The 25,768-nt window shown below is 41.7% G+C and overlaps 1 protein-coding gene across 3 annotated transcripts in view; it reads left to right on the top strand.

The window, feature by feature from the left end:
* The first annotated feature begins 975 nt into the window (after positions 1 to 975).
* RBBP5 (RB binding protein 5, histone lysine methyltransferase complex subunit) overlaps positions 976 to 25,768 on the top strand; it is a 38,282-nt gene continuing 13,489 nt past the window's right edge. For all 3 annotated transcript variants that reach the window (XM_039227527.1, XM_039227526.1, XM_039227525.1), the window contains exons 1-9: positions 976 to 1,119; positions 11,420 to 11,445; positions 12,340 to 12,512; positions 20,732 to 20,872; positions 21,657 to 21,819; positions 23,320 to 23,429; positions 24,472 to 24,591; positions 24,680 to 24,833; positions 24,930 to 25,001. In XM_039227527.1, coding sequence (XP_039083458.1) covers positions 1,101 to 1,119; positions 11,420 to 11,445; positions 12,340 to 12,512; positions 20,732 to 20,872; positions 21,657 to 21,819; positions 23,320 to 23,429; positions 24,472 to 24,591; positions 24,680 to 24,833; positions 24,930 to 25,001 — 978 coding nt within the window. In that variant the 5' untranslated portion in view covers positions 976 to 1,100. The remainder of the gene's footprint in view (positions 1,120 to 11,419; positions 11,446 to 12,339; positions 12,513 to 20,731; positions 20,873 to 21,656; positions 21,820 to 23,319; positions 23,430 to 24,471; positions 24,592 to 24,679; positions 24,834 to 24,929; positions 25,002 to 25,768) is intronic.

Raw genomic sequence — 25,768 nt, 5'->3', positions numbered from 1 at the left:
GGGAAAGTGTTTGTAAATAATAATAGCTAAAATTTACTGGCCGCTTGCTGTTCGAAGCGCTTCATCTGTGTTAGTTCATTAAATCCTCACAATCCTGTAGGTACTAGTAGTATCATCACCCCCAATTTTACATAAAAGAAAACCGAAGCACAAGTAAAACTTTGCCCGAGGGGCGGGGTGAGTAAGGGGTGGAGCCGGGATTATCAGCATTAATCTACGGAGTGTGCTCTAGCTAGAATCCTGTTTTTAATGTAAGCCCATGCCACTCTTCTTTCTGAACCCGCAGAACCCATAGTCGAAGCTTGTTGATATAGAATTTATTCCTTGGTAGCAACCATCTCTAATTGCTTTGTGTGTCTCACTACAGTCCTGTCTGATACAGCTCGTGGAAATTTAGCCTATCTCTCGTTCCAATTTATTTTCAGTGTCCTGGTCAACGCTGGGTACACGATAAAGAGTACCGAGATAGAGGCCTAACAAATGTTACCGTACATTGGCTGCTGGGCCAATGGCGTATCTTCACAAATAGGAAGTAATTTTCCCGAGACTGAAACATACACAAACATATACTCCCGCGCCTTGCGGACTACAGCTCCGCTCGGCATCCCTGCACCACTGGTCGACCTTTCCCGCTTTCCTGCATCCGTCGGACTCTGCCCGGAACCTTTCTTGAGGGCTTCGGAAGCTGCCGCCCGGGAAAACGCGGCTGAACACACAACACTGGAAAGACTAGTAGTCTAACCATATGCCTGAAATTTCTAGTCGCTTTCATGATTCCGGAGAAAATGGCCCCAAATTATTGCACTTCTTAAAACACTATGTGACGGTAACTTTTTCATCCTTTAGTCACTATCAAGTAAGTGTTTCCGAGTTTGTCTTTCTTTTTGGTTAGGCATATGTATGGACAGCTCATTTGAAACGAACAAGGAAGGCGGGGGAAGAAAGCGGAAGCCGCGGGGTCTTCTAAACCAGAAAGTGTCCGGAGCTTGCGCTCAGCTATTTGCGGCGGCCCCCACTTGCACAGAGAGCTCAGAAAATAGGCGGAGGCGGGGAAAGGCGTCGTTCCTGGAGCTGAGACCAGGCGGCCAGAGTCCTCAGGGATGAACCTCGAGTTGCTGGGTGAGGAGGGCTATGGTTGCGTTTTAGAAAACCCTTTGGTCCCGGAAAGGAGGGAACCTGGTCGGGAGGGACTCGGGCTGCACCCTTAGGGACCTAGTTCTGCTGTGGATCCTTGGGCGCTTCTATTATGGAGCAGCTGCGGGAGGAGGCAGCCCAGCTTCTGCCTTAGCAGAATGCATTGCCTTTACCGAGGCTACTTTCAGATCAGTTGTGGAGCGGCAGGGACAGTTTATGACTTCGATTTGATTACGAAGATCGAAGGTGCCGAAGTAGCCCAGAGCAGGCAGGACCAGAGTTATTGGAGAATAAAGAATCTATGGATATGAGGCTTGAGGTGAAGCTTTGAAGACTTGTCCGGAGTTTGGGTGCTTTGACACGTTAGATTGTTTTGTAGAAAGAAACACGGATGCCTAGGAGGGGAACTTGGCGATCTAGTTGAAGTCTCTCATTGGGCAGGCGAAAAAAGCCTTAGAGGGTAGAGATTGGAGGGCGTTGAGTTTGGCATAGTTGGCAGTGGAATCCAGTTATCTTGACTTCCTATTTAAGCTCCTTAACTACCAGGGACAGTGTGTAAAACACCGAGAACTACAGAAGCATTTGTCTTTTGTCACTCTCAGTCATTTTCTTCTTACCCCTTACCCAAGTTTTTAAAGAACTGTGGGTCCTTTCTCCTAGGTTTTCATTGGGTGTTCAGCATGATAGCTGAGGAATGCGTGAAATCCTAAATGACTTTCTATAAAGTTTCTCTTAAAAAAAAAAAACTTCAGAAGTTGTACTGGATGTTTAAAGGGCTACCAAGATTTTTCAGAAATAGTTTTTACCTTTAAGGAGCTTAAAAAAATTTTTTTTGGTTAACATTTATTTATTACTGAGAAACAGAGACAGAGCATGAGCATGGGAGGGGCAGAGAGTGGGGAGACACTTATCCAAAGCAGGCTCCGGGTCTGAGCTGTTAGCACAGAGACCGAGGCAGGGCTCAAACCCAGGAGTGGTGCGATCATGACCTGAGCCGAAGTCTGAGCTGAAGTCGGATGCTCAACCAGCTGAGCCACCCAGGCACCCCAACCTTTAAGGAGCATTTTGTGAAGTAGGGAGCTTAAGGTGTTTATGTAAATAGCCATAAAGTATTACAGAACATCAGGCAGGCCTTTAAGAGTTATTGCCAAGTGTTAAGAACACTTAGAAGAGGGAGTGAATATCTTTGGGGCAGGGGAAGAAAGGTAACCAGGAACAAAGAAAGCTCTGAAGGAGTTGGAGTTTCGAGTGGACATTTAAGATTGGTAAAATAGTGACAGACTGAAGTGTGGAGAAACAAGGAGGAATGCTTGTTAGGGATGTTTGAGCTAAGACATCAGGGAGAGGACACCTAAAGACTTTCCTGCTTGGCCAGGTTGTTTGTGAATAAAAAGAAGGCCCAGAGATGGGGTGGCTGCCATCTGTTTTGTGGAAGCTCTTGAGTGCCCGGCAGAAAAGTTTGTGCTTTTTAAGGAAGGTGGGGCAGATCCATTGAAGGGTTTTTGACCTGGCAAGTGACTTAATCAGAGCCATGCTCTGCTCTTCTCTTCTTTCTCCTTCCTTCCTTCCTTCCTTCCTTCCTTCCTTCCTTCCTTCCTTCCTTCCTCCCTCCCTCCCTCCCTCCCTCCCTCCCTCCCGTCTCACAGCATTGTGTTGTTGAGCCTTGGATGGTGTGAAAACAGTTTGGAGGGGCAGGGTAAATTGAGTGATTAAAAAAGGCCCGAGCTAGGAAATGGAAGAAAAAGACACTGAGGAGGTAGAGTTGACAGAATTTGAAAATTGATTGCATGTGGTGGCAGTGCTGGTGGCGAGGAACAGTAAAGTGAAAATGATGGGAACCAGTGTTGGTATTACTGGTAAACATTTAAGGACATCGGGAAGAGACAACATTGAAGGTGGATCTGGGGTTCAGGAGATAGGTTTAGATTTACGAGAGAGATATGTAATTTTCCTACAGGTGGGGTTATTGAAGCCTTGTGAGTAGATGACAAGACCAAGGGAGAAAGTGGGAGGAGCACAAAAAGAAAACTGCTGAGGGCAGAATCTTGGACAGTTATCTGTATTCAGGGGTTATGAGGAGGAGTAAATGATAAATCAAGAGTTACATAGTATTTACTATGAGTCAGGCATATATATCTTTTAAAGACTTATTTATTTTTGACAGAGCAAGTACAGAAGGGGCAGAGAGAGAGGGATGACAGAAGATCCAAAGAGGGCTCTGTGCTGACAGCAGAGAGCTTGATGCGGGGCTCGAGCTCACAAGCCGTGAGATCACGAACTGAGCTGCAGTCGGGCGCTCAACTGACTGAGCCACCCAGGCGCCCAGAGCTAGACATAGTTTTGAGTGCTTCCATGTTATCCACATATAGGGGAAGAGGACACTGGTTGGTTGGTGTGCTGTCGGAAGCTAGTTGTAGAGCACTGAGGCTGAGAGAGGGCTGCTCTGTTCCGTCCTTAGGCAGCTCCGTGCCCCTCCGCAACTTGAGCTGACATCATACGACCATCATTTTAGGAAGGTGTGGGAGACGGAGTGGAGGCCAAAAGTCGACCGTTATTTTTTAAAAACTTAAGGATGGGGAGCTCTTGGGTAGCTCAGTTGGTTAAATGTTGGATTTTTTTATTTTGGCACAGGTCATGATCTCACAGTTTTGTGAGTTCGAGCACCACATAGGGCTCTGTGCACTGACTGCACAGAGCCTGCTTGGGATTCTCTGTCTCTTTGTCTCTCTCTCTCTCTCTCTCTCTCTCTGTCCCTCCCCTGCTCCCTCTTTGTCACTCAAAATAAATAATAAAATAAAAAAGTAAAGTTAAGGATAGAGGGAAGGCGCTAGATAGGCTAGTACATTGAAAGAGAGAATCAAAAAGGGTTTTTTTTTTTTTTTTTGAATGATACAGAAGATTCGTGGCAGTGAAACTTAGGAATATTTGGCATTGGAAAGTTAGACAATTTAAAAGAAGGCTGGTCCAGAAGGTATACATTTCTGTGGAAGTGACTGAGTTTTAAAGGAGAAAGTTCATTGATGGCAGCTAAAAAGCAGGAAGGAACAGAAGTGTTGTGGGAACGTACGAGAGAATATGTAGCCAGAGAGAATATGTAGAAAGGAATGATGATGTGTTCTTAATGTGAGCAGGCAGGACCCTGACTTTACTTCTGCAATCACTTGAGGCCTTGCTGTGTATCAGACAGGATGCACTGGAGCTACAAAGTTAAATAAGAGTTTTTCAAGCTTCTTTTTATAACTCACAGTAAGAAATATATTTTCGTTCACAACCTTTCATATATACAAATGTATATGTTTCTCAAAATTATACTTTTTAAAAATATTTTTTAATGTTTATTTTTGAGGGGGGGGGAACGAGGGGGAAGACAGAGGATCCAAAGCAGGCTCTGCAGCGTGGTAGCAGGCAGCATGATCGGGGGCTGGAACTCAAACTGAGAGATCATGACCTGAGCTGAAGTCTGACGCTCAACTGACTGAGCCACCCAGGCGCTCCTCTCAAAATTACACTTAACCCTCGTTATGCTCAATGTCCTCTTTTCTCTTCTCTTCTAACGTATTAAAAAACTCGTTGGGGCTCACTAACTTGATTTATCCATTTGTGATGGATTGGCTCCTACTGTTTGAAAAACATTCAAATAAGATTCACTAGGTGGAGGCGGTGCACAAAGTCAAATTCATTTGTGGCAAATAAGGAGATCACGGGGAGTAACATCCAGAGCCATGACTCTATGAACAAGGGTGCATGGGTTCCCTCTTCCTAGGGTTACGGTGAATGTTTGGGTGGGAAGCCTTGTCATCTCATGTCATGTAGAGCTGGGCATAACCCCACGGGGTGCCAAGGAGAAACATACCTGCCCAGGCACTGCTGTGCAAATGAAGCCTGTGGCGATTGCAGTATTAAAATGCGGTAAAGGTAGTTGGAGATCACCCTGTGGTTGAGTCGGGTTACCCTCTAGCCAGACCGGGCCCTGTCGTTTAGGGTGGTTTCGGTTTCCAGTTGCCTGAGTGAAGAGCTCAGCTGGAAAGAAGGGCGGATGGAAAAATGTGGGCCCAAGGTTGGTGAGTACAAGCAGGTGGGCAGAAAGCTCAGGTCTTGGGGCCTGGCCGGTGACAGTAGTTGTCACTTAGTGGTGAACTGAGGGGGCCTGATGACAGTAGACCTGTACAGAGTCTGACACCGGAGTCTGCAGTAGGTGCTAGCTGCTAATGGTGGATGCAGGTTTGAGTTCTTCAAAGCATGATGTGCCAGCAAGGGTTTAAGTCTGGAAAGCTCACTGAGGTTCTTTAGCTTCTTGCTTTTCTGATGGGCAAATACAGCACATACTTATCACAGCAGTGGAAACAGCACAAACATGCACATGGAAAAGTCTTTCTCCCCTTCCCCAAATGGTACCTGTCTAGTGATTGTCTTTTTCTAGCTTATTCCTTGCTCATACAGACATTTAAACAAATTTATTAGGGCTCTGTTTCTGCTTTTTTGCAGAAATAGAACCTTTTTATACGCAGTATTTGAAACTTTACTCACTTAACACTATAGGATACTATTCCTACACGTTCGGAGATAATAGATCCAATGGTTTTTAATGCATTCATGTAGATACACATTCATGAAATATAATTTTAACTGTAAAATTTACATACTTTTTAAAAAAAAAGTGGTCTTTTTTCCTTGCCTCCTCCTTTTTGTTGATAATCGCACATATTTCCTTCCATATTTTTCTCTTTGCTGATATATACTTGCGTGTGCGGATGCACGCATGGTAGTAAATAGTGAGATTATATAATGTACACTTTGTGGTTTGCCTTTTTTTCTACTTAGTAACACCAAGCAGATTTCTCTAAAATATTTGTATAATTTATTAGTAATTTTGTATTTGAATACAGCATATTGTATTCATCCGTTCCACTATTAATGAACATTTACCTTGTTTCCAGTTTGGGGAGATTTTTTTTGCTTTTTGGCCACCTAGAACAATACTTTAAATACCTACTTCTATCCCATTGTTGTGTTTACATTTATGGAGATTAGATTTCTGGTTGTAGGATTGCTGAGGTGAAGCCTATATATGTTTTGCTTTTTTTTTTTTAAATGTTTATTTTTGTTTTTGTTTTGTTTTTTTAAATTTTTTTTTTTTTTCTAGGAGAGAGAGAGAGAGAGACTGCGTGACCAGGGGAGGGTCAGAGAGAGAGGGAGATACAGACTCTGAAATTGGCTCCAGGCTCTGAGCTGGCAGTCAGCACAGAGCCCGACACAGGGCTCGAACCCACGAACCGCGAGATCATGACCTAAGCGAAAGTCAGAAGCCTAACCGACTAAGCCACCCAGGCGCCCCTAAATGTTTATTTTTGAGAGAACACGAGTGAAGGAAAGGCAGAGAGAGAGGGGGACAGGCTCTGAAACGGGCTCTGGGAAGTGGGCTCAGCACTGACAGCAGCGAGCCCCACGCAGGGCTCAAACTCACAAACCGTGAGATCGTGACCTGAGCCAAAGTCCTGCTCAACTGACAGAGACACCCAGGTGCCCCTATGTTTTGCTTTTCGTAGATGCCATCAGATCCCTTTTCTCAAAGGCTGTAACAATTCCCATTTTTGCAAGTAATGTGTAAATCTGTCTCTTTGCCCCTCCCCTCCACCCGCAGGAATTCTCTCTGAATTTTCCTGTCTGATGGATGAAAGTGGTGTCTCATTTTGAATTTGGATTTACATTTCTTCACCTATAGCTGAGTTTGATTGTGTTTTCCTCTGTTTAGAGGCCATCTGATTTTGTTCTTCTGTGGCTTGTTTATTCATTCTCTTTTTGTGTTTTTTCCCTTACTGTATAAACTTGTTTTATAAGGTAGGTATCAACTCCTATCATTTATCTGCATTGCAAATTTTTTTGTAAATCTTGACTATTTACAGGAACTTTTGTCTTGCAAAATGTTTAATTTTTATTTAACCAAAACCTACTTTCCTTTTGGTTTTCCTCACTTGGTTAAGGTCCTCTCTACCCTAGATTATACATGTAGTCTCTTAGAGTTTCTTCAGAGATTCTTGTTTAAAAACATAAATTTACCTGGTATTTACATGTAACTTACATGTAATGTAAGTTAACTTTTTTCTCCTTCCAGATGGGCAGTCACTTGTCATTCTCTCTATGTTAAATAAGTTCTCCGCTAAATTGAAATGCCACCTTTATCATATATCAGCGGCTTTATAGTGCATTTAGGTTTTTTTTTATGTTTGTCTTTAATCCATCTACAGTTACATAAAAATACTAAATTTTAGGGAAAGCCATTAAGTCTTCCCATCCCAAAATGTGGATTGTCTTTTCATTTTTTTTAGATTTTATGGCCTTACCTGAGATTTTATAGTTTTCTTCATATGTGTCCTGTGTCTTTCTTATTACCTTTTTCCTTAAATATTGAAAAAAATATTTTAATCTTTATTCTTGAGAGAGAGACAGAGAGACAGACAGACAGACAGAGCATGAGTGTGGGAAGGGCAAAGAAAGAGAGCGAAGCAGAATCCGAAGCAGGCTTCAGGCTCTGAGCTGTCAGCACAGAGCCTGATGCGGGGCTTGAACTCAACGATCTGTGAGATCATGACCTGAGCTGAAGTTGGACGCTAAACCGACCTGAACCACCCAGGCGCCCCTTTCCTTAAATATTTTATATGCTTTGTAGCCTTCGTGAGTGGCCTTGTTTTTCCATTTTTTGATATTAATTTCTAACGTAAAGAAAAACTATTAATGTTTGAATATTTTTCTTGTATTACGCCACCTTATCCTTTATTCTAAATTAAAAAAAATTTTATTTAAGTTATCTCTACACCCAGCGTGGGGCTGGATCTCACCGTTCTTAGATCAAGAGTCACTCGCTCTTTTGACTGAGCCAGCTAGGCACCTCTCCCTATTTTCTTATTAATATAAGTAGTTTTCTTATTTGAGTCTCTTGTGTTTTCTAGGTATTCAATAATAACAAAAGAGCAATAGTTTTATCTCCGTATATTCAGTGGTTAAACCAATTATTTCATTTTCTTATTCCATTGGTTGGAACCACCAAGATGGTATTAACTAATAAGGGGGATATATCCCTTTCTAATTACTGATATTAATTGAAGTGGTTTTAATATTGCACCTTTTGGAATGATAATGGTCCATGTTTTTGATAGATTTTTGTCATTTATTGTAGTCTTCTGTTCCTTTTATTAGAAATGATGATGGAGTTTTCTATGATTTCAGCATCTATTGATAGGATTGCATGGCTGGTATAAGCATTCTTGACTAAGGATGTACGTCAGAGTACGTTGTGCCATGGGGGTGTTTGGGGGTGCTCTAGGCCTAACTCTGGTCCTTATCCTCTCTCCTGTACCATAATGCCTTCTTAAGTGGTACAGTTTAGATTGTGGTTATGATCGTATATTGTGCTAGGAGTTATGATTCAAGTCTGCAGAATGTAAAGGTGAAATACTATGTACCATTTAACAAAAATTTTTTTAATGTTTTTTATTTATTTTTGAGAGTCAGAGAGAAACAGTGCGCTCAGGGGAGGGTCAGAAAGAGGGGGAGATAGAGACTCCGAAGACAGGCTCCAGGCTCTGAGCTAGCTGTCAGCACAGAGCCCAATGCGGGGCTCGAACCCACCAACGTGAGATCATGACGTGAGCTGAAGTCGGACGCTTAACCGACTGACACCCAGGCGCCCCTGCTATGTACCATTTAAGTTGAGTAAACTCTTGTGTTCGTTTTTGTACTATCACCATAAAGTTTTGGTATAAGTCATGTTGGCTTTATAAAAAAGTAGTATTTTTTTTTCCTGCTCAGAAATAGCTTGCATAACATGGTAATTATCTGCTGCTTGAGATTTAGGACAAACTGCTCACAAAATCCTTAAGGGTCTGCTGCCCCCCCCCCCCCCCCGGCCCCAATGGTATGTCTTCAACAGGCTTTCAGTGTGTTCTTTACTAACTGATCCAGTCAAGGATTTTTCATCTGTAATCAGTTTTGGAAATGGTGTGTTTTGCTATAGAAGTCACTCGTGGTTTTTGTATGGAGTGTATCATGAAGTTAAGTCTCTGACTAGGGTTTTATTTCGTTTTGGCATCCGCATCTTTGGCCATCTTTTTTCCACCTGCACGGTCTTTAAAACCTAAGAACTCTGATTATGGCATTAAATGGTCGATGGTGGCAAGATGGAACATAGAATGTGGTCTGGAGCATTGTCTGAGGAAAGGGCCTTGTGCTCTGGTAATCCTGCCCGACAGGGGTCTTGTTCGGGGCCCCCCACCAAAACCTCCCCACATTAGCCTAGTCTTTTCTATATGTCACTTTCTCTTTGTGCTCCTTTAAACTCCTCATTGTAATTCTGTTAGCTAGGGTGATCCTCAAAAAAGAAAAACCCACCCTAAAAACATAAACCAGAAATACGAGGGTAGTTTGTGTTGAGAGGTAATCAGACATTAAAATGATCCCTGGATTCTGGACTTTTCTCAGAATCTTGTGTGTGGCTTTCCCTTATCACAGCACAGGACACACTCTGCCCCTTCCCAAGTACTTTATATTTCCAGATTGTGGTTTTTTTGTTTGCTTTGGTTTTAATTTTTGGATAAATACTTCTTATTTGTTTCTCAACCATGTGAATATAGATCTGTCTTACTGAACTTGGAAAGATGTATAGGTTACATTGTATGTGTAATGTTTCATTTAAAAAACACAGCTGTAAGTGTATAAATGCTTACACAAATATATGCTTATAGATTTGCTTATACAAATAAAGGTATAGAAACATGGAAACGTTTACCTTGGTGAGTGGGTTGCGTGGAGGAAACTACCATTTTTTAATTGCCCATTGCTGTATTACTTACCTGTTTATTAGTTCGGTAACTCGAGAAAAGTTCTTTTCCAAAACCTCTTTATCTGGTTTCACCATTTCAGTTCATTTTTTTCTTTTATAATTACAATTACAGTCAGCCACTGTAAATCTGGCTCACATTAGCTAATCAAGATAATCACCTTCTGGGGATATTTACCTTTAGTTTCATCCCTCTCTTAGTGTTCTTTTCTGTAGGGCCAGTTTTATGATTAGCTTTAATGTTTTCACTCTTTAGTATTCAATTTTTATAAAGGACAGAATGTAATAAAACTGGTTTTCAGCTTTTTTTATTCCAAAAAAATTTTTTTTATTCAGTTTTTTTTTTTTTTTAACGAAATCTTACTTGAATGCCCCGTGTGTGTGTTTCACACGTGTGAAACAACTTTCACGGACCTAAAGTTCTCAGAGTATAGTTTAAAAACCACCAGATAAGTGTGAAAATTCAGAGAAGCAGGCAGTAATCATACCATCCTCTGCAGTTCGAAATGTTAGTTATTCGTATGTGAACGCAGCATTTCATACAGGAAAAGCATTCAGGGGTATTGGCACCCATATGCTGTGTGTTCAAGAAATTAATATAGAGAATTGCATCTTTAATCAACTACTGGATTCTGTTACAATGTAAATGTCATTCTTAGGAAGGTAAATGGTCACTGATGATTGGCTGCTGTTAAAACAGTTTTAGAGAGTTTGTTGGATAAGATAAGTTTGACAAATTGGATTTTTTAAAGTTTGTAGTTAAAAATAACCATAATAACGCCGTTACCAATAAACCCCATTACATTTGTAAGTAATGTTTCTATGTAAGTAATGTTTCTATGAAAAAATAACGATTTTCTGGGGTGCCTGGGTGGCTCAGTCGGTTAAGCGTCCAACTTCGGCTCAGGTCATGATCTCATGGTTCGTGGGTTCCAGCCCTGTGTCAGGCCTGTGCTGACGGCTAGCTCAGAGCCTGGAGCCTGCTTCGGATTCTGTATCTCCCTCTCTTTCTGACCCTTCCCTGCTCACGTTGTCTTTCTCAGAAATAAATAAAACATTAAAACATTTTAAAGAAAAATAACGATTTTCTAAGAAAAATAGAATAGCATTGTTTTACAATTTTACGAATTGTCTTTAATGCTTGACTAAGTAGCAATTGGCAGGAATTCTTGCATCTACTTTTACATTCACTCTGTTATTAATATTGCTGGTCGTGTGGCCTCAGGACAACTCATCTGTAAATGGAAGAGATAATGAGAGTAAAGAGCCAAATGCCATCTTGATTTGATAATGAAAATAAGTGTGACCCCCTGAAGTCCCTGACCAGAGGCAGTTCCCCTTCCACACTTTGCAAACCACTGCGTCCACCATACCTTAGTGGGGGCAGGGTGGGGGTGGGGGTCTGCCATGCGTTGCACATCCTCCCTGAACTCTTTCTTTGCTTTGTTGCAGAGTCCTTTGGGCAGAATTATCCAGAGGTAAGAGTATAGTATTACTGTAAATTTAGAAATATGGTGACTTGTTAGCTTTTGTGTTTGGGTGGAAAATGTAGTTTGTTTCCCACCCCCCAACCCCCTTTTGTTTGACAGTAGAATCATTAAATGTGATGATACCTTTTTTGCTATAATAAGGAGCTCGGTGCTTCATTTTGAGGAGGGGGAAACAGGCAATATGGTGGGAATCTCACCATAATGTTGTAAAACTTCTATAGTTCATTTCCCAGTAAATTAAAAAAAATACTTTGAAGGATGTGTCATCAACAGCACCATCTTCTGCACATAGATTTTTTTCCTGTGTGCTTTTCTACTTTGAATCCGTGTTTTTGCATAGTAATAATAGTCATGTAAAGTTAAGTGTGCTTTACACTTTTTTAAATGTAATACTTGGAATGTGTTTCAATACTTGGAATGTGTTTCAGTATAGTCATGGTTGTTTTAAATGGCTTGATATGACTATAAAATAATGTATTTGACTTTCCTAATATTGCACAGATAGGCTGTTCTAGCGATTTTGTTTTAAATGATTTTTCTTGAAATAAATCTCAAGGACCATGATAACGGTGTCAGGACCATGACCCTTTTAATGAATCTTGTTATATTTTGCCTAAATGGCCCTTCACAGTGTGCACAACATTATACTGGTAATGTATGGGGTTTGTTACATCTGTTTCTAAAAACTCTCTGTTAGCTTTTATAAATATTTCATTGTTTTGGCTAGTTTAATAGGTATAAGAACACATGTGGAGATTATTTTGGTATATATCCTAATTTAAATTAAACAGAAGTGTCAAACATGATAAAGAACCTTGAAGAAATAATTTGGATATTACTGGGTATTATTGTCTATATTCCTGTATTTGTTTTAATTTTTAGGAAGCCGATGGAACTTTGGATTGTATCAGCATGGCCCTGACTTGCACCTTTAACAGGTGGGGCACGCTGCTTGCAGTTGGCTGTAACGATGGCCGGATTGTCATCTGGGATTTCTTGACAAGAGGCATTGCTAAGATAATTAGTGCACACATCCATCCTGTCTGTTCTTTATGGTAAGGAATTCCAACATAATGTGTTTAATATGAGTTGAATTAGGGGGATGAAGCCAGCTGTGTGACTGCCAATCTCATTGTACTAGGTATTTTAGTATTTAGAGTTTTAAGTGTTCATCAGTAGTACAGTTTCTCATAGTATCTGTAGACCTTGAAGCCATGCTGTCCTTGAAGCCCCATTGTGGGGGAGAAATTCACTGTCCTTGTGGATCCAAATCAGGCTCTGTTTGTGACTGTTTCGGGGCTGAGATGAGATATTTAGAGATGAGATGAGATGAGATGGCAGCTGTAGTACTATTTGTGATATCAACCTTTTATTTAGAATAGAAAATCTTGGTGCGCCTGGGTGCCTCAGTCGGTTAAGCATCCCAACTTCGGCTCAAGTCATGATCTCACAGTTCATGGGTTTGAGCCCCATGTCGGGCTCTGTGCTGACAGCTCAGAGCCTGGAGCCTGCTTCGGACTCTGTGTCTCCCTCTCTCTCTGCCCCTCCCCTCACACTCTGTCTCTGTCTCTCTCTCAGAAATAAATAAAAATTAAAAAAAAAAATAGAATAGAAAATCTTGATTAGGAGGGAAATCTGCAAGTCCTCTACTTCGGCTTTGTCCAGGTTCTTGAATGTCAGGAGTTTCAGTGATCAAGAGCATGTCTCTTCCTTCACTGAGTTATAGTTAAGCCCTTCTATCAGATAGATTGAGCTAAAATCTAACATAAATTCCCATTGATTTCTTTCTTAGTCTTCGAGACTACTGTATTTGCTTTGGAGGGTTTTATTTTAGGCATCTCTTCTTCTAAATGAACTTGGGACCAAAACCAGCACCTCATCAGATCTGATAGAACTGTGACATGCTTCCTTTTCTATCAGTGGAAGTGGCAGCAGTATTGTAAAGCACCAGACTGGGGGGAGGCCTGAATCCCAGTCTAGGTTTGACTGCTGATGAGCTAGCTTTGGCCAAAACTTGTCTCTACTGTGCGGGCTGAGGGCACCAGCTTGGATGCACCGTTAAAGCTTTTCCATTTCCTTTGCATTTCATTGTTTTTATTGTTGTGTTTTTGCAATATTTAAATAACTGCATATAATTTTTAATAGCTTGGTTAAAATGTATATAATTCACATACTATACAATTCACTCAGTTAAAGTGTACAAGTCACTGGTGTTTTTTTGCTTTTAAAATTTATCTTTTTATTTTGAGAGAGTGCGTGCGTGAGCAGGCGAGGGGCAGAGAAAGAGTCCAGTCCGGCTCCATGCTGTCAGTGCAGCGCCCACTGCAGGGCTCCGACTCAGGAACTGTGAGATCATGAGCTGAAACCAAGAGTCAGACATCCAACTGACTGAACCACCTTGGCGCCCCCAATTCATTGGTTTTTATATATTCACATTGTGGACCTCATCACAGTCTTAGCACTCCTTCCTGTTAAAAATATACTACATATATTTTGGGGCACCTGGGTGGCTCAGTGGGTTAAGCGTCCGACTTTGACTCAGGTCATGATTTCGCAGTTTGTGGGTTCGGGCCTTGCATCAGGCTCTGTGCCGATGGCTTGGAGCCTGGAGCCTGCTTCTGGTTCTGTGTCTCCCTTTCTGTCTGCGACTCCCCCACTTACAATCTCTCTCTCTCTCTCTCTCTCAGAATGAATTAACATTTAAAAAAAATTTTTTTTAAATATACATACATTTTTATTGTAAAATAATATATAATCATGTAGAACATTATGGAAAATATAGCAAAAAAGTTTATTTATTTGGAGAGAGCATGCGTGCACAAATGGGGCAGGGGCAGAGACAGTGGGAGAGAGAGAATCCCAAGCAGGTTCTGTGCTGTTGGTGCGGGGCTTGAACCCACGAACCATGAGATCACTACCTAAGCCAAAATCAAGAGTCAGATGCTTTACTGACTGAGTGCCCCAGGTGCCCCACTACATATAGTTTTTAAAGAGCTGAATTTGTAATTGTGCTGTATTCTATTTTATATTTTGCTTTTTTCCTCCTTAATTAACACTGTCCAGAGAATTACCTGCTTCCATTACCTCTAAAAACTTTTATTTTATGGCTATATATCTTCTCATGGATGAACTGTAACTTATTTAACAATTTTTTGTTGGTTTCTCTGCTACATGTTTAGTGAATGTCTTTGTGCATAAACGTTTTCTCTTAGATATTCATTCACTCAGCAAACATTGAACATGAATTAAGTACCAGGTACAGGCACTGAAGCTTTTTTTAAAAAAAATCTTTTTAGTGTTTATTTGTTTTTGAGAGAGAGAGAGAGAGACAGAATGAGAGCAGGGGAGGGGCAGAGAGAGAGGGAGACACAGAATCTGATGCAGGCTCCAGGCTCTGAGCTGTCAGCACAGAGCCTGACGTGGGGCTCGAACTCATGGACCATGAGATCACTACCTGAGCTGAAGTCAGTCGCTCAATTGACTGAGCCACCTAGGCGCCCCATGAGTACTGAAGCTTTCTGGGTCCCGTATGAGAACTGTGTTTGAGATTTCGTGGAGGCCAAGGAGGGAATGACCCATGTACTGGAGGACAGTGGTCAGGAAAGGCCTCAGAGGTGAGATGATCTCTGACTTCAAAGCTGTAAGATAAGTGGGTGTCTGCAGTTGTCGCCCAAGCAGAGGACACTGCACAGGCAGGTACACCAGCCTCAGACCCGCACGAGCAGGTGGGGAGCTGCCTGTTGTTCAGGATGGCGGGCTTGTGGTGCACGAGACGGAATATGGCAAGAGCCAGTAAACAGGTCCTCCTAGAGGACTCTGCGCCGTACTGTGAATTTGAACTTCACCTTGTAGGTAAGCGTGCGGTGTTAGGAAAAAAAACGACGTGATAAGTTTTTTATTTAAAAACCTGTCTCTAAGAAAAATTAAATTTAAAAATCTCTAAAACAGCTCTTGGAAAGGGACGCCTAGGTGGCTTAGTTAAGTCTGGCTCTTGATTTTGACTCAGGTCATGATCTCATAGTTCATGAATTCGATCCCCACATTGGGCCCTGTGCTGACAGTGCGGAGCCTGCTTGGGATTCTTTCTCCACCTCTCTATATCCCTCCCCCGCTTGCTCTATCTCTTTCTCAAAATAAATAAAAATAAACTTCAAAAAAAGGAATAAATAGCATGTGGAAAAGAGAAAGATCAGTGAAGCGCAGTGATCCGGGCTAGAAATGATGAGCACAGTTGCGGTAGGAATGGAGCTGAGTGATGCAGATGGAGAAAGGGCAGAATTAAGAGTCCTAGTCCTGAAGAGGTAAGGGAGTATGAGGCAAGTGGAGAAATTAAGAGGATCCTCGGATTTCTGGCTTGAAGATATTAATGGGGAAGTTTTTAATGGGGAAGGGGAAATGGTAGTTTGAGATCATGGTTGCATGTCTCCTATTATTTTATTGCAAGTAATTTGTTTTAGGAGTATCTTCCTGGGAGATGATAAGTGCTATGATTTAGGAACATTGTCTGCCATTTTACTTCTGTATTCCCAGCTTCTAGTTGGTTTTTTTCCCCCCCCCAGCTTCCGATTTTGTACCTACTGATGGAATTTGCAATTGTAGAATACAGTATTATTTTTAATGAGAGAACCTTTTTCACTTGTTTATAATTTAATTTAAAAATTTTAAATTAATTTTAAATTAAGAAAATTGGATTCCCCTCTACTTTAACAGAAATACAAAGTTGCTGTGGGGGAAAAAAGGATATTATAATATAAAATGGTTTAAAGAAAAAACGGAATAGCTAACACTCAGTTCTGTAGGCAGATCACACTCTAAGGCTCACAAGAACAACAGTAAAAGCTGTCCCTTGTCTCTCCCCACTCTGGTGGGCTTTCATGATATTTATCTTCATATTTCTAGGTAACATGTATCTTTTTCTTGGTTTGTTAATTTCAGAAATTATCCATGGACATGCTGTTAACAGTGTTTGCAAGTTTTAGCTTACTGTCTTACCCTCTGTCATTCACTGAAGTGGGGCGGGTCACTGGCTTGTTTGTTGTGAACCCTCAACAAAAGAGCATCTTCAAACCTCTTTTTACGTTCACGGTCTCTAAAAAGGATCCTCTGCTTGTCTTTCTGAGGGGGAAGCCGACTGCAGGTGTGCTAGAGCTGGTGGGAGAGAGGCACCAAACTCGTTTGGTGTGCACACTTGAGCTTGATCCCTTTAATATTCACTTCCTTGCTTTACCCCAGCCCTTGCCCTGTCCCTTGAGTCCCAGGTCTGGGAATACATTCATCTTGTCTCTGTTACAAATACTTGTTAATGTTTTTTGAGCACTCATTATGTGCTAGTCATTGGGCAGAACTGCATATATACTGATCTTAATTTTGTCAGCAGTCTTCTGTTGGGTAGATAATACTGCTCCCATGTTATAGGCAAGGAAATTGAAGCTCAGAAGGGTATAGAACTTGACTAAGATTACACAGCAAGAATGTGTAATGTTCCGGCTCCAGTTTAAGTCTGACTGTTGATCTGCGTTCTTAACCAGAGAGGTGTATTGCCTACTGAGTTCCTCGGTAGCAGCTTCTCCTCTTTGCAGAATTTGGATGAATACTGGTTTGGGGTTTATTTGTTTGTCCCTTCTGTTTTCCTTTTTTTTTTTTTAATGTTTTTATTTATTTCTAGGGGAGAGAGAGACAGCGTGAGCAGGGGAGGGTCAGAGAGAGAGGGAGTCACAGACTGAAACAGGCTCCAGGCTCTTAGCTGGCAGTCAGCACAGAGCCCGACGCGGGGCTCGAACCCATGAACCGTGAGATCATGACCTAAGCGAAAGTCGGACGCTTAACCGACTAAGCCACCCAGGCGCCCCATCCTTTTTTTGTTTTTTAAATTGTATGTATATATGTATGTATGTCCCTTCTGTTTTTCATTTTTTTTTTTTTTCCCCTCCCCCTTGCCTTTCTGTGGGTTTCTTGAACATGTTTTAGAATTCTACTTTATCTTCAGTAGTCCCCCTTTATCTGTGGTTTCCCTGTACGTGGTTTCAGTTACCTGTGGTCAGCCGCAGTTTGGAAGCAAATGATGCTTCCTGACCTCTTGTCCGAAGGGTCATAGCAGCCTAATGTTGCGTCACAGCGCCTGCGTCACTTCCTCCCTCCCACAGGCGCTTTATCGTCTCAGGTCATCACAAGAAGAGTGAGTAGAGTACAACAAGAGATTTCAAGAGAGAGATACCGTATCCACATAATTCCTATTACAGTATATTGTTAAAACTGTTCTATTATCAGTTATTGTTAATCTCATACTGTGCCTAATTTATACATCAAACTTTATCATGGGTGTGTATGTAATAGGAAAACACAGTATACGTGGCATTCAATATTATTAGTGGTTTCAGCCATCCGTTGCAGGGTCTTCATATCCCCCAGGGATAAGAGGGAACTGCTGTAGGGGTGCCTGGGCGGCTAAGTTGGTTAAGCGTCTGACTGACTCAGGTCACGATCTCATGGTTTATGAGTTCGAGCCCCTCATCGGGCTCTGCGCTGATGGTGTGGAGCCTGCCTGTGATTCTCTCTCTGCCACTCCCCTGCTTGTGCTCTCTCCTCTTCCTCTCTCAAAAATGAATGGATAAACTTTATTAAAAAAAAAAAAAAAAGGGAACTGTGGCAGGGTATTTGTGTAACTTGAGTGGCTACTATGTATTACATGGTATATACCTAACTAACCACAGTCTCCTGGCCGTTTACATCTTCCCAGTTCAAGTGAAGTGTAGGAACCTTACCTCTATTTACCCTCCTTCATATATAATTGTCTTAAATATTTCCTCTGCATGCTTTGAGACCCACATAAGACAGTGTTACAATTTTTGCTGTAAACGTAAAAGCTAAAGAGAAAAAAATTCACCTTATACACCTATATTTTTACTTTCTTCATTGCTCTTCTCATGATCTAAGATTCCTTCTTTTATCATTTCCTTTTCATTTAGAGAACTTACTTGAATCATCCTTTTAGCGTAGATCTTCTGGTGACAGATGTCTTGATTAACCTCTTCATTCCTGAAGGATATTTTTGCTGGTAAGAGAATTTGGGTTGGCAGTGCTCTTCTTTCAGTGCTTGAAAAATGTGCTGCTTCTACTTCTTTCCAGGGTTTCTGATGAGAAATCTGCTGTCATATGAATTGTTCCCAGAGGTAAGATGTCATTTCTTTCTCGCTGCTTTCAGGATTGTTCTTTGTTTTTAGGTTTCAGAAATTTGTCTCTGTGTCTTGGAGTTGATTTCTTTGAGCTCACCCTGTTTGAATTTTGCTCAGCTTCTTGAAACTGTAGGTTTTATATCTTCTGCCAAATTTGGGAAAATTTCAGCCATTATTTCTGTAATACTTTGAAGCCCCATTCTTTCTTCTCTTCTTTTAGGACTCTGATGGTATGGATAGCAGATCTTTTATTACAGTCCCATAAATCCCTGAGGCTCCATTCATTTTTTAGTCTCTATTTTCTCTTTTTCAGATTGGCTAATTGTTATTTTGTCTTTCAGTTAATGGATTCTTTCCTCTTTTCTCTTCATCGGCTGCTGAATCCATCTATTGGGTTTCTTATTTTAGATGTGTGTTTCATTTCTGAAATTCCCATTTTGGGGGCACCTGTGTGGCTCAGCCAGTTGAGTGTCCAACCTTGGTTCAGGTCATGATCTCACGGTTTGTGAGTATGAGCGCCACATCGGGCTCGCTGTCAGCACAGAGCCCGCTTTGTATCTTCTGTCCTCCTCTCTCTGCCCCTCCCCGCGCCCACGTGTGTGAGTGCGTGTGTGTGTGTGTGTGCGCGCGCGTGCACGCGTGTTTGCACTTTCTCAAAAATAAACAAATTTTTGAAAAAAATTCCCATTTGAGGTCTTCTCTACATCTTTTATTTTTGTTTATTTCAAACATTTTCATAATTGCTCGTTAAAACATATTTATGATGACTGTTAAAATCCTTGTCAGATAATGCTAACTAACTTCTGTGTTATCTCTGTGTTAGCATCTGTTGATTGTCTTTTGTCATTTGTGTTGAGCTGTTTTTTATTCTTGGGTTGATGCTGATTTTCAGCCGAAACTTGGACATTTTGGGAATTGTGTTGTGAGACTGTAGAGGATATGTAAATCTTGTGTTTTAGCTGGCCTCCTCCGACACTGTATCAGCAGAGAAGGGAAGGGGCCATCTTGTTAACTGCCAGATGGGTTGGAAGTCCAGGCTTCTCACTTGGCATCATTCTGTCCAGCGGGGTTGGAAGCTCAGGCCCCCCGCTGGCCTCCTAGGCTGGGGCCATCCTGTTCCTGTTCCCCCTGTGGCCGCCACGAACACTGCAGTGGGAATCCTCATTACAGGCTGGTGGGTATGGGGATCTCGTGGCCCACTGAGCTTTATCGGACACCAGTGCAGTTAGTGGGGAAGGGTGCCTGGCTATACCCAGGCGAGAGTGGAGGTCTAGAATATAGTTAGACCTTGTTGACTGGGATGGGGGTGGGGTTGCAGTTTTTCCCATGGTGGTTGCTGGAGTAATTATTGCCTAAAAGTTTTCTGTCTCTCTGGGTTGTCCTTTCCTGGTCCCCTGGCTCATGAAAGCACCCTCTTCTTGAGGCTCTATTTCTGTGATCCCATTGGTGTTACTGGGCGTTGGCTTCTCTAGCACTTGGTCTGGGATATAGAAGCAAAAAGAAAATCCAAGGAACTTTCTTTTGTGTCCTGCCTCATATATTCTAGTCTTTAGCAAGTCTGTCTTTTCTCTTTCTCTGCCTTTCAGAGTCTTTTTGTGTTTGTTTTACGTGTAGTGTCCAGGGTGTTGCTATACTTAGCAGGAGGAAATAATTCCTTTTTTAGTTATTTTAAATAACAGGTACTTATTTTTAGTATTTTGTTTACACTGTGATGGAGCTATTTCTGGGAAGACCTCAGAAAGCTCAGATACTCCCTGCCCCCAAGGGGGAAAAAAATACTTGTTATGTCAACACTTAAGGGCTAGCAGATTGTAGACTCTTCTAAAATACTCAGTCTTTCATTTCCTGGAGCCACTTGTAGCATTATCTTGAACTATTAAGAGCTTTTGTTACTACATACGAAAATGTCATGATGGCGTTCTTATTTATTGCCTAGTTGTGAAAGCTTGTCGTGGGTTTGTGTATATGTAAAAAAAGGAAATATTGTTGACCCCTGCAACTAGGGGTATGTGTGACTCTGCATTTCTATCCATGAGAGCGGCACAGTGTACTTGAACTTAGAACATGTGCTAAATTACCTTTTATTTTTTTTCTTTTTCCAGCTGGAGTCGAGATGGTCATAAGCTCGTGAGTGCTTCCACTGATAACATAGTGTCACAGTGGGATGTCCTTTCAGGCGACTGTGACCAGAGGTTTCGGTTCCCTTCACCCATCTTAAAAGTCCAGTACCATCCACGAGATCAGTATGTTCATCTGCGCTGTTCTTTCCTGGGGCAGGGTCTCATCCTGTATGGACTAGCTCCAGGCTCATGAGAATTTCAGTTTGGGGTTTTAGGAGGCAAAAGCACTCATCTCTTCAAACCTTCTACATAAAATAATGTTTCTATCTATGTTGGCTCTCCTGAATAGATGTTAAGGAGAGTGGGTGTTGTGATATAATTAAAAACTGGCCAGTATTGAGACTTTGGAAGTGGGCAGAAGTATGGTAACTGGTCCTTGACCTGGAGCTTTCCATGCCTCCCTCCCTCCCTGCCCCCAATTATTTGAATTTCTTTAGACAGAAATAGTTCAGTATTACAACTACATTGAAGAAAAAGAGTTACCCAGCAGTCCATTATCCAGACATAACTGTGTTCATTTCTCTTGGTTCTCTATTAATCAAGTTCTCTTCAAGTATAAAGTTGTTACACCGTGCTTTGTAGTTCACAAAGCTCTTCTGTGCACATGAGCTGTGCATAAATACGCGTTTTTACATAGTTTTAGTTTTTTGCCTTTTCACTTTGTTGCATACAAATTTCTACGAGTTTGCTACTACTTCATGTTTTATTTTAATGATTACATCCTGTTGATCTCTTCAGTTGTTTCCCTGTTATTAGACAGTTAGATGCTAGGCCTTTCCACAGTGTGAAGTCTGCCCGGGCTGGGAGAGGTGATGGAGGTGGTGACAGGCACTGGGGAAAGCGGGCAAGAGAAGCAGCCTTCTGATACCGAAGCAACAGCCAATGTACTATTCATATCTTTAAACAGGAACAAGGTTCTCGTGTGTCCCATGAAATCTGCTCCTGTCATGTTGACCCTTTCAGATTCCAAGCATGTTGTTCTGCCGGTAGACGATGACTCCGATTTGAATGTGGTTGCGTCTTTTGATAGGCGAGGGGAATATATCTATACGGGAAATGCAAAAGGAAAGGTAAGCCTAGAAGTCGGGGAAATAAGCATCAGTCATCCTGTGTGTTGGCTTAGTTCATGTTTCCTTGGTTTGCTTCCTTTGATATTTCTTTTATCCCTGGACTAAGCCTGTCGCCTGCCTGTAGCAAATGTAGCCCATTTTCCTCTCCTGCCTTTCTAATAATTTCTGTTCTTTTGATTTAGAGTGGTCAGGAATTAATTCAGCCGTAAGAGGGGGCTGAAGGACCTTTTGCTGGATGCTAGTAATGAAGGGTTGTTACTCAGTTATAAAAGTTGAAAGTCATAGTATGAAATGGAATACATCTGATGATAATGTCTTCATGCTTCGTTCTGTAAATACTGTATAATTCAGGCCAGCTTAACCTATCAGTTAGTGGAGTAGAAGTGAGGTTGAGCTGGGCTTTAAAGTCCCGTTTAAGCTTAGAGTTTGTAGTTCCATTAGGCAATTTGATTTTTTTTTTTAATGTTTATTTTTGAGGGGCAGAGAGAGGAAGAAAGAGAGTCTAAAGGAGGCTCCACACTGTCAGCACAAAGCACGTTGCGGGGCTCAAACTCATGAACCGTGAGATTGTGACCTGAGCTGAAGTCAAGAATCAGACATTTAACTGACTGAGACACTCAGGGGCTCGTAGGCAACTCGGGGTGTGTGTGTGTGTGTGTGTGTGTGTGAGAGAGAGAGAGAGAGAGAGACACTCAGGGGCTCGTAGGCAACCCAGGGTGTGTGTGTGTGTGTGTGTGTGTGTGTGTGAGAGAGAGAGAGAGAGAGAGAGAGAGAGGCATTTAGGCTAGTATAATTTTGTGGCTATCATAGAAAGTGGCCATTTTTGGAAATTGCGGTAAACTATGCATAACATAAAATACAACATAAAATTTACCATCTTAACCATTCTTCAGTGCACAGTTCAGTGATACTAAGTACATTCACGTGACTGTGTACCGATCACTACCACGTGTCTCCAGAACCTTGTTCATCTTGCGGAACTGAAACTCCACTTGCTCAGCAAGAACTTCATTCCTTGCTCCTTCTCCAGCCCCTGGCAGCCATCACTCTACTTTGTCTCTCAAAATTTGGCTACTCTAGGTACCTCCTGTAAGTGGAGTCACAGAGTGTTTGTCTTTTTGGGTCTGGCTTCTACCGCTTAGCCTGATGTCCTGAAGATGCCTTCATGCACAGCGCAGGCCGGCATTCCCCTCCTTTTCGTGGCTGAATACGATTCCGGTGCATAGATGCGCCACCTCTTGTGTTTCCACTCATGTCAGTGGACGCTTCAGTTGCTTCCACATTTTGACTATTGTGAATAACACTAAATGTTCTATTTCAAAAAAAGGTTAAGACACGGTCCTTTATTTGAAGAGTTAAAAGGCGGTACTAGTTAATCAGGTTGAATACATGAGAACAGAGATGTTTCTATATTTTTACCCAGCTTCAGAAATGGAAGCCAGGTCTGGTGACTCGAAGTTATCAGAATACTTAACTTTCTTTTTTCCCTTTGAACTTCAGATTTTGGTCCTAAAAACAGATTCTCAGGATCTTGTCGCTTCCTTCAGAGTCACAACCGGAACCAGCAATACCACAGCTATTAAGTCAATAGAGTTTGCCCGGAAGGGGAGGTGAGACCTTGTCTTTTTAGGGACGGTTTTAGAAGTGAGTAGAATGCAAAGGTACATTGAGAATCACAGTTTTTGTGTATATTATACTTACATTTTTAAGAAAGTTTACTGGGAAAATAATCCGGAACCGGCAGTATCTGGTTCTTAAGTTCATAAAATGTACCGCATTGAAGCAGCAGTCGCGTCTTCCTTCTGTGGAGGTTGTCAGGCAGTCCTTTCACAGACAGGATACCTGGGTGGTATGCGCTTATGACTGCAGTGTCTGGCATGTGGTAAGCACTGGGTGGAATCAGCTCTTTTTAGGATCAGAATCTAAGTCACAGAATTTGCATAGTAATTGAACATACACTGTATTTATGTAAAGTGCGTTCTCCTTTTTAATGTCTGGTGTTTTTCTGGTAAGTTTGGTTACCCAGCTAGAAGTAGATATGTCACAGAAACGAGAAGAAATAGGTTGTCCGTGTCAGGAGGAGAGGTGACAGTCCGCCTAGTTAGTGTAAGACCACCCGTGTTGTGTACTTCGAGGACGTTCATGATCAGTATTCTCGTGAATTAAGAAAAGGTTGGTGAAATCTGTAAGAAGGTAGCGAAATAACTTCTGTGTTAGATTTCCAGTGTCATTATAGTAAAAATTGGAACATTTTAAAGTGACATACTTACTTTATTATTAACTCATTAGGAAGAATGTGTTATGTACCAAACAGGCCAGAAAAATGAAGTAGTTAGATGCATCTAACTACAAGTTAGTGAATTCAGCATGCAGGTTTCAGCTTAGAGGGCTTGGGTTTCAGTCAGATACTGAAGATTAGTTTGTGCATATAAGGTTTAGGGATATACACACAGTGTACAATGTACTTTCACTTCAAATTATATTTTGGTTTGGAAGGTGATAAGTAAATACATAAGCATTCTAGCCTATTGCTGAATCTCTTCTCCGTTTATTGGTTGTCTTACGGTACTGTTCTGAGTAACAGGTAGTAATGGTAAATGTTAACAAACAGATTTCTGACCTCCGGTGTTGATATTTTTATCCTTTCTCCAGTTGCTTTCTAATTAACACAGCAGATCGGATAATCCGAGTTTATGATGGCAGAGAAATCTTAACTTGTGGAAGAGATGGAGAGCCTGAACCTATGCAGAAATTACAGGACTTGGTAAATAGGTATGTTTCCCCGCCCAGAAGAATACAAGGCGGTTCATGACCTGGGCTCAGCCTCTGGTTCTCCTTCAGTGCTTTCTTTGTCCTTCAGGACCCCGTGGAAGAAATGTTGTTTCTCTGGGGACGGAGAATACATAGTGGCCGGCTCAGCCCGACAACACGCCTTGTACATCTGGGAGAAGAGCATTGGCAACCTTGTGAAGATTCTCCACGGCACGAGAGGAGAGCTGCTCTTGGATGTGGCTGTGAGTAGGAGGAGAGGTTACTGTCCTCACCAACGTGCGACACATCATCTCGGACCCGTTCTGAGAGCCGATTTTTCTTTCCTTCCTTAAATTTAGTGGCATCCTGTTCGACCCATCATAGCATCCATTTCAAGTGGAGTGGTATCTATCTGGGCACAAAATCAAGTAGTAAGTCTTTTTCTGGTTTAATTGCTTTGAAGCTAGACCCTTTTTCCGTATATCAGAACCTTAGAGTTACTAGGCTAAAAATGACCTGTTTAATTTCTTCTGCACGTCATTCTTGTAACTTGATTAAATAGATTCAGATTTGCTTTTTTTTTTTTAATGTTTATTTTTGAGAGAGAGAGAGAGACAGAGGGTGAGTGGGGAAGGAGCAGAAAGAGAGGGATCCGAAGCAGGCTCCAGGCTCTGAGCTAGCCATCAGCACAGAGCCCGACGTGGGGCTCGAACCCCTGAACAGCAATATCATGACCTGAGCTGAAGTTGGATGCTTCACCGACTGAGCCACCCAGGCGCTCCCTAGTTTTGCTTTATTTTGACGTGAGGGTCTTAGCCCAGAGCTGACTTTTACTAGCTCTGTTTTAAAGGAGAAAGCCTGGTGTGTTCTCTGTTAGATTTTTCTGTTACTCCTCTGAGAGAGAGTTCTCTTTTGCTCTTATTTTCAGCTCAGTTCGTTTCTTTTGTACTCTTTGGTTTTATCTTGAACACCTTTAATTTGTAATTTGCATCCTCCTAAGAAAATATAACGTTTTACCTGATCATTTTATCATAAGATTAAAGATGGCAGTTCTTATGGAAGAACTATATAGTTAATAACTTAGGAACACCTTAAGATAAATAAATCCTTATGGGGACCTAATTTTTATTATCTGCTAGATGTCATCTCCAAGTTCTGCGTCTTTTACATCCTCCGATCTCTCATGTATATCAGTAAT

Source organism: Hyaena hyaena, unplaced genomic scaffold (assembly GCF_003009895.1).
Source record: "Hyaena hyaena isolate Hyena2069 unplaced genomic scaffold, ASM300989v1 scaffold_28, whole genome shotgun sequence".
NCBI lineage: Eukaryota > Metazoa > Chordata > Mammalia > Carnivora > Hyaenidae > Hyaena > Hyaena hyaena.
Note: the sequence above shows the minus strand (reverse complement) of the source record. Positions and strands in the feature narration are given on the sequence as shown.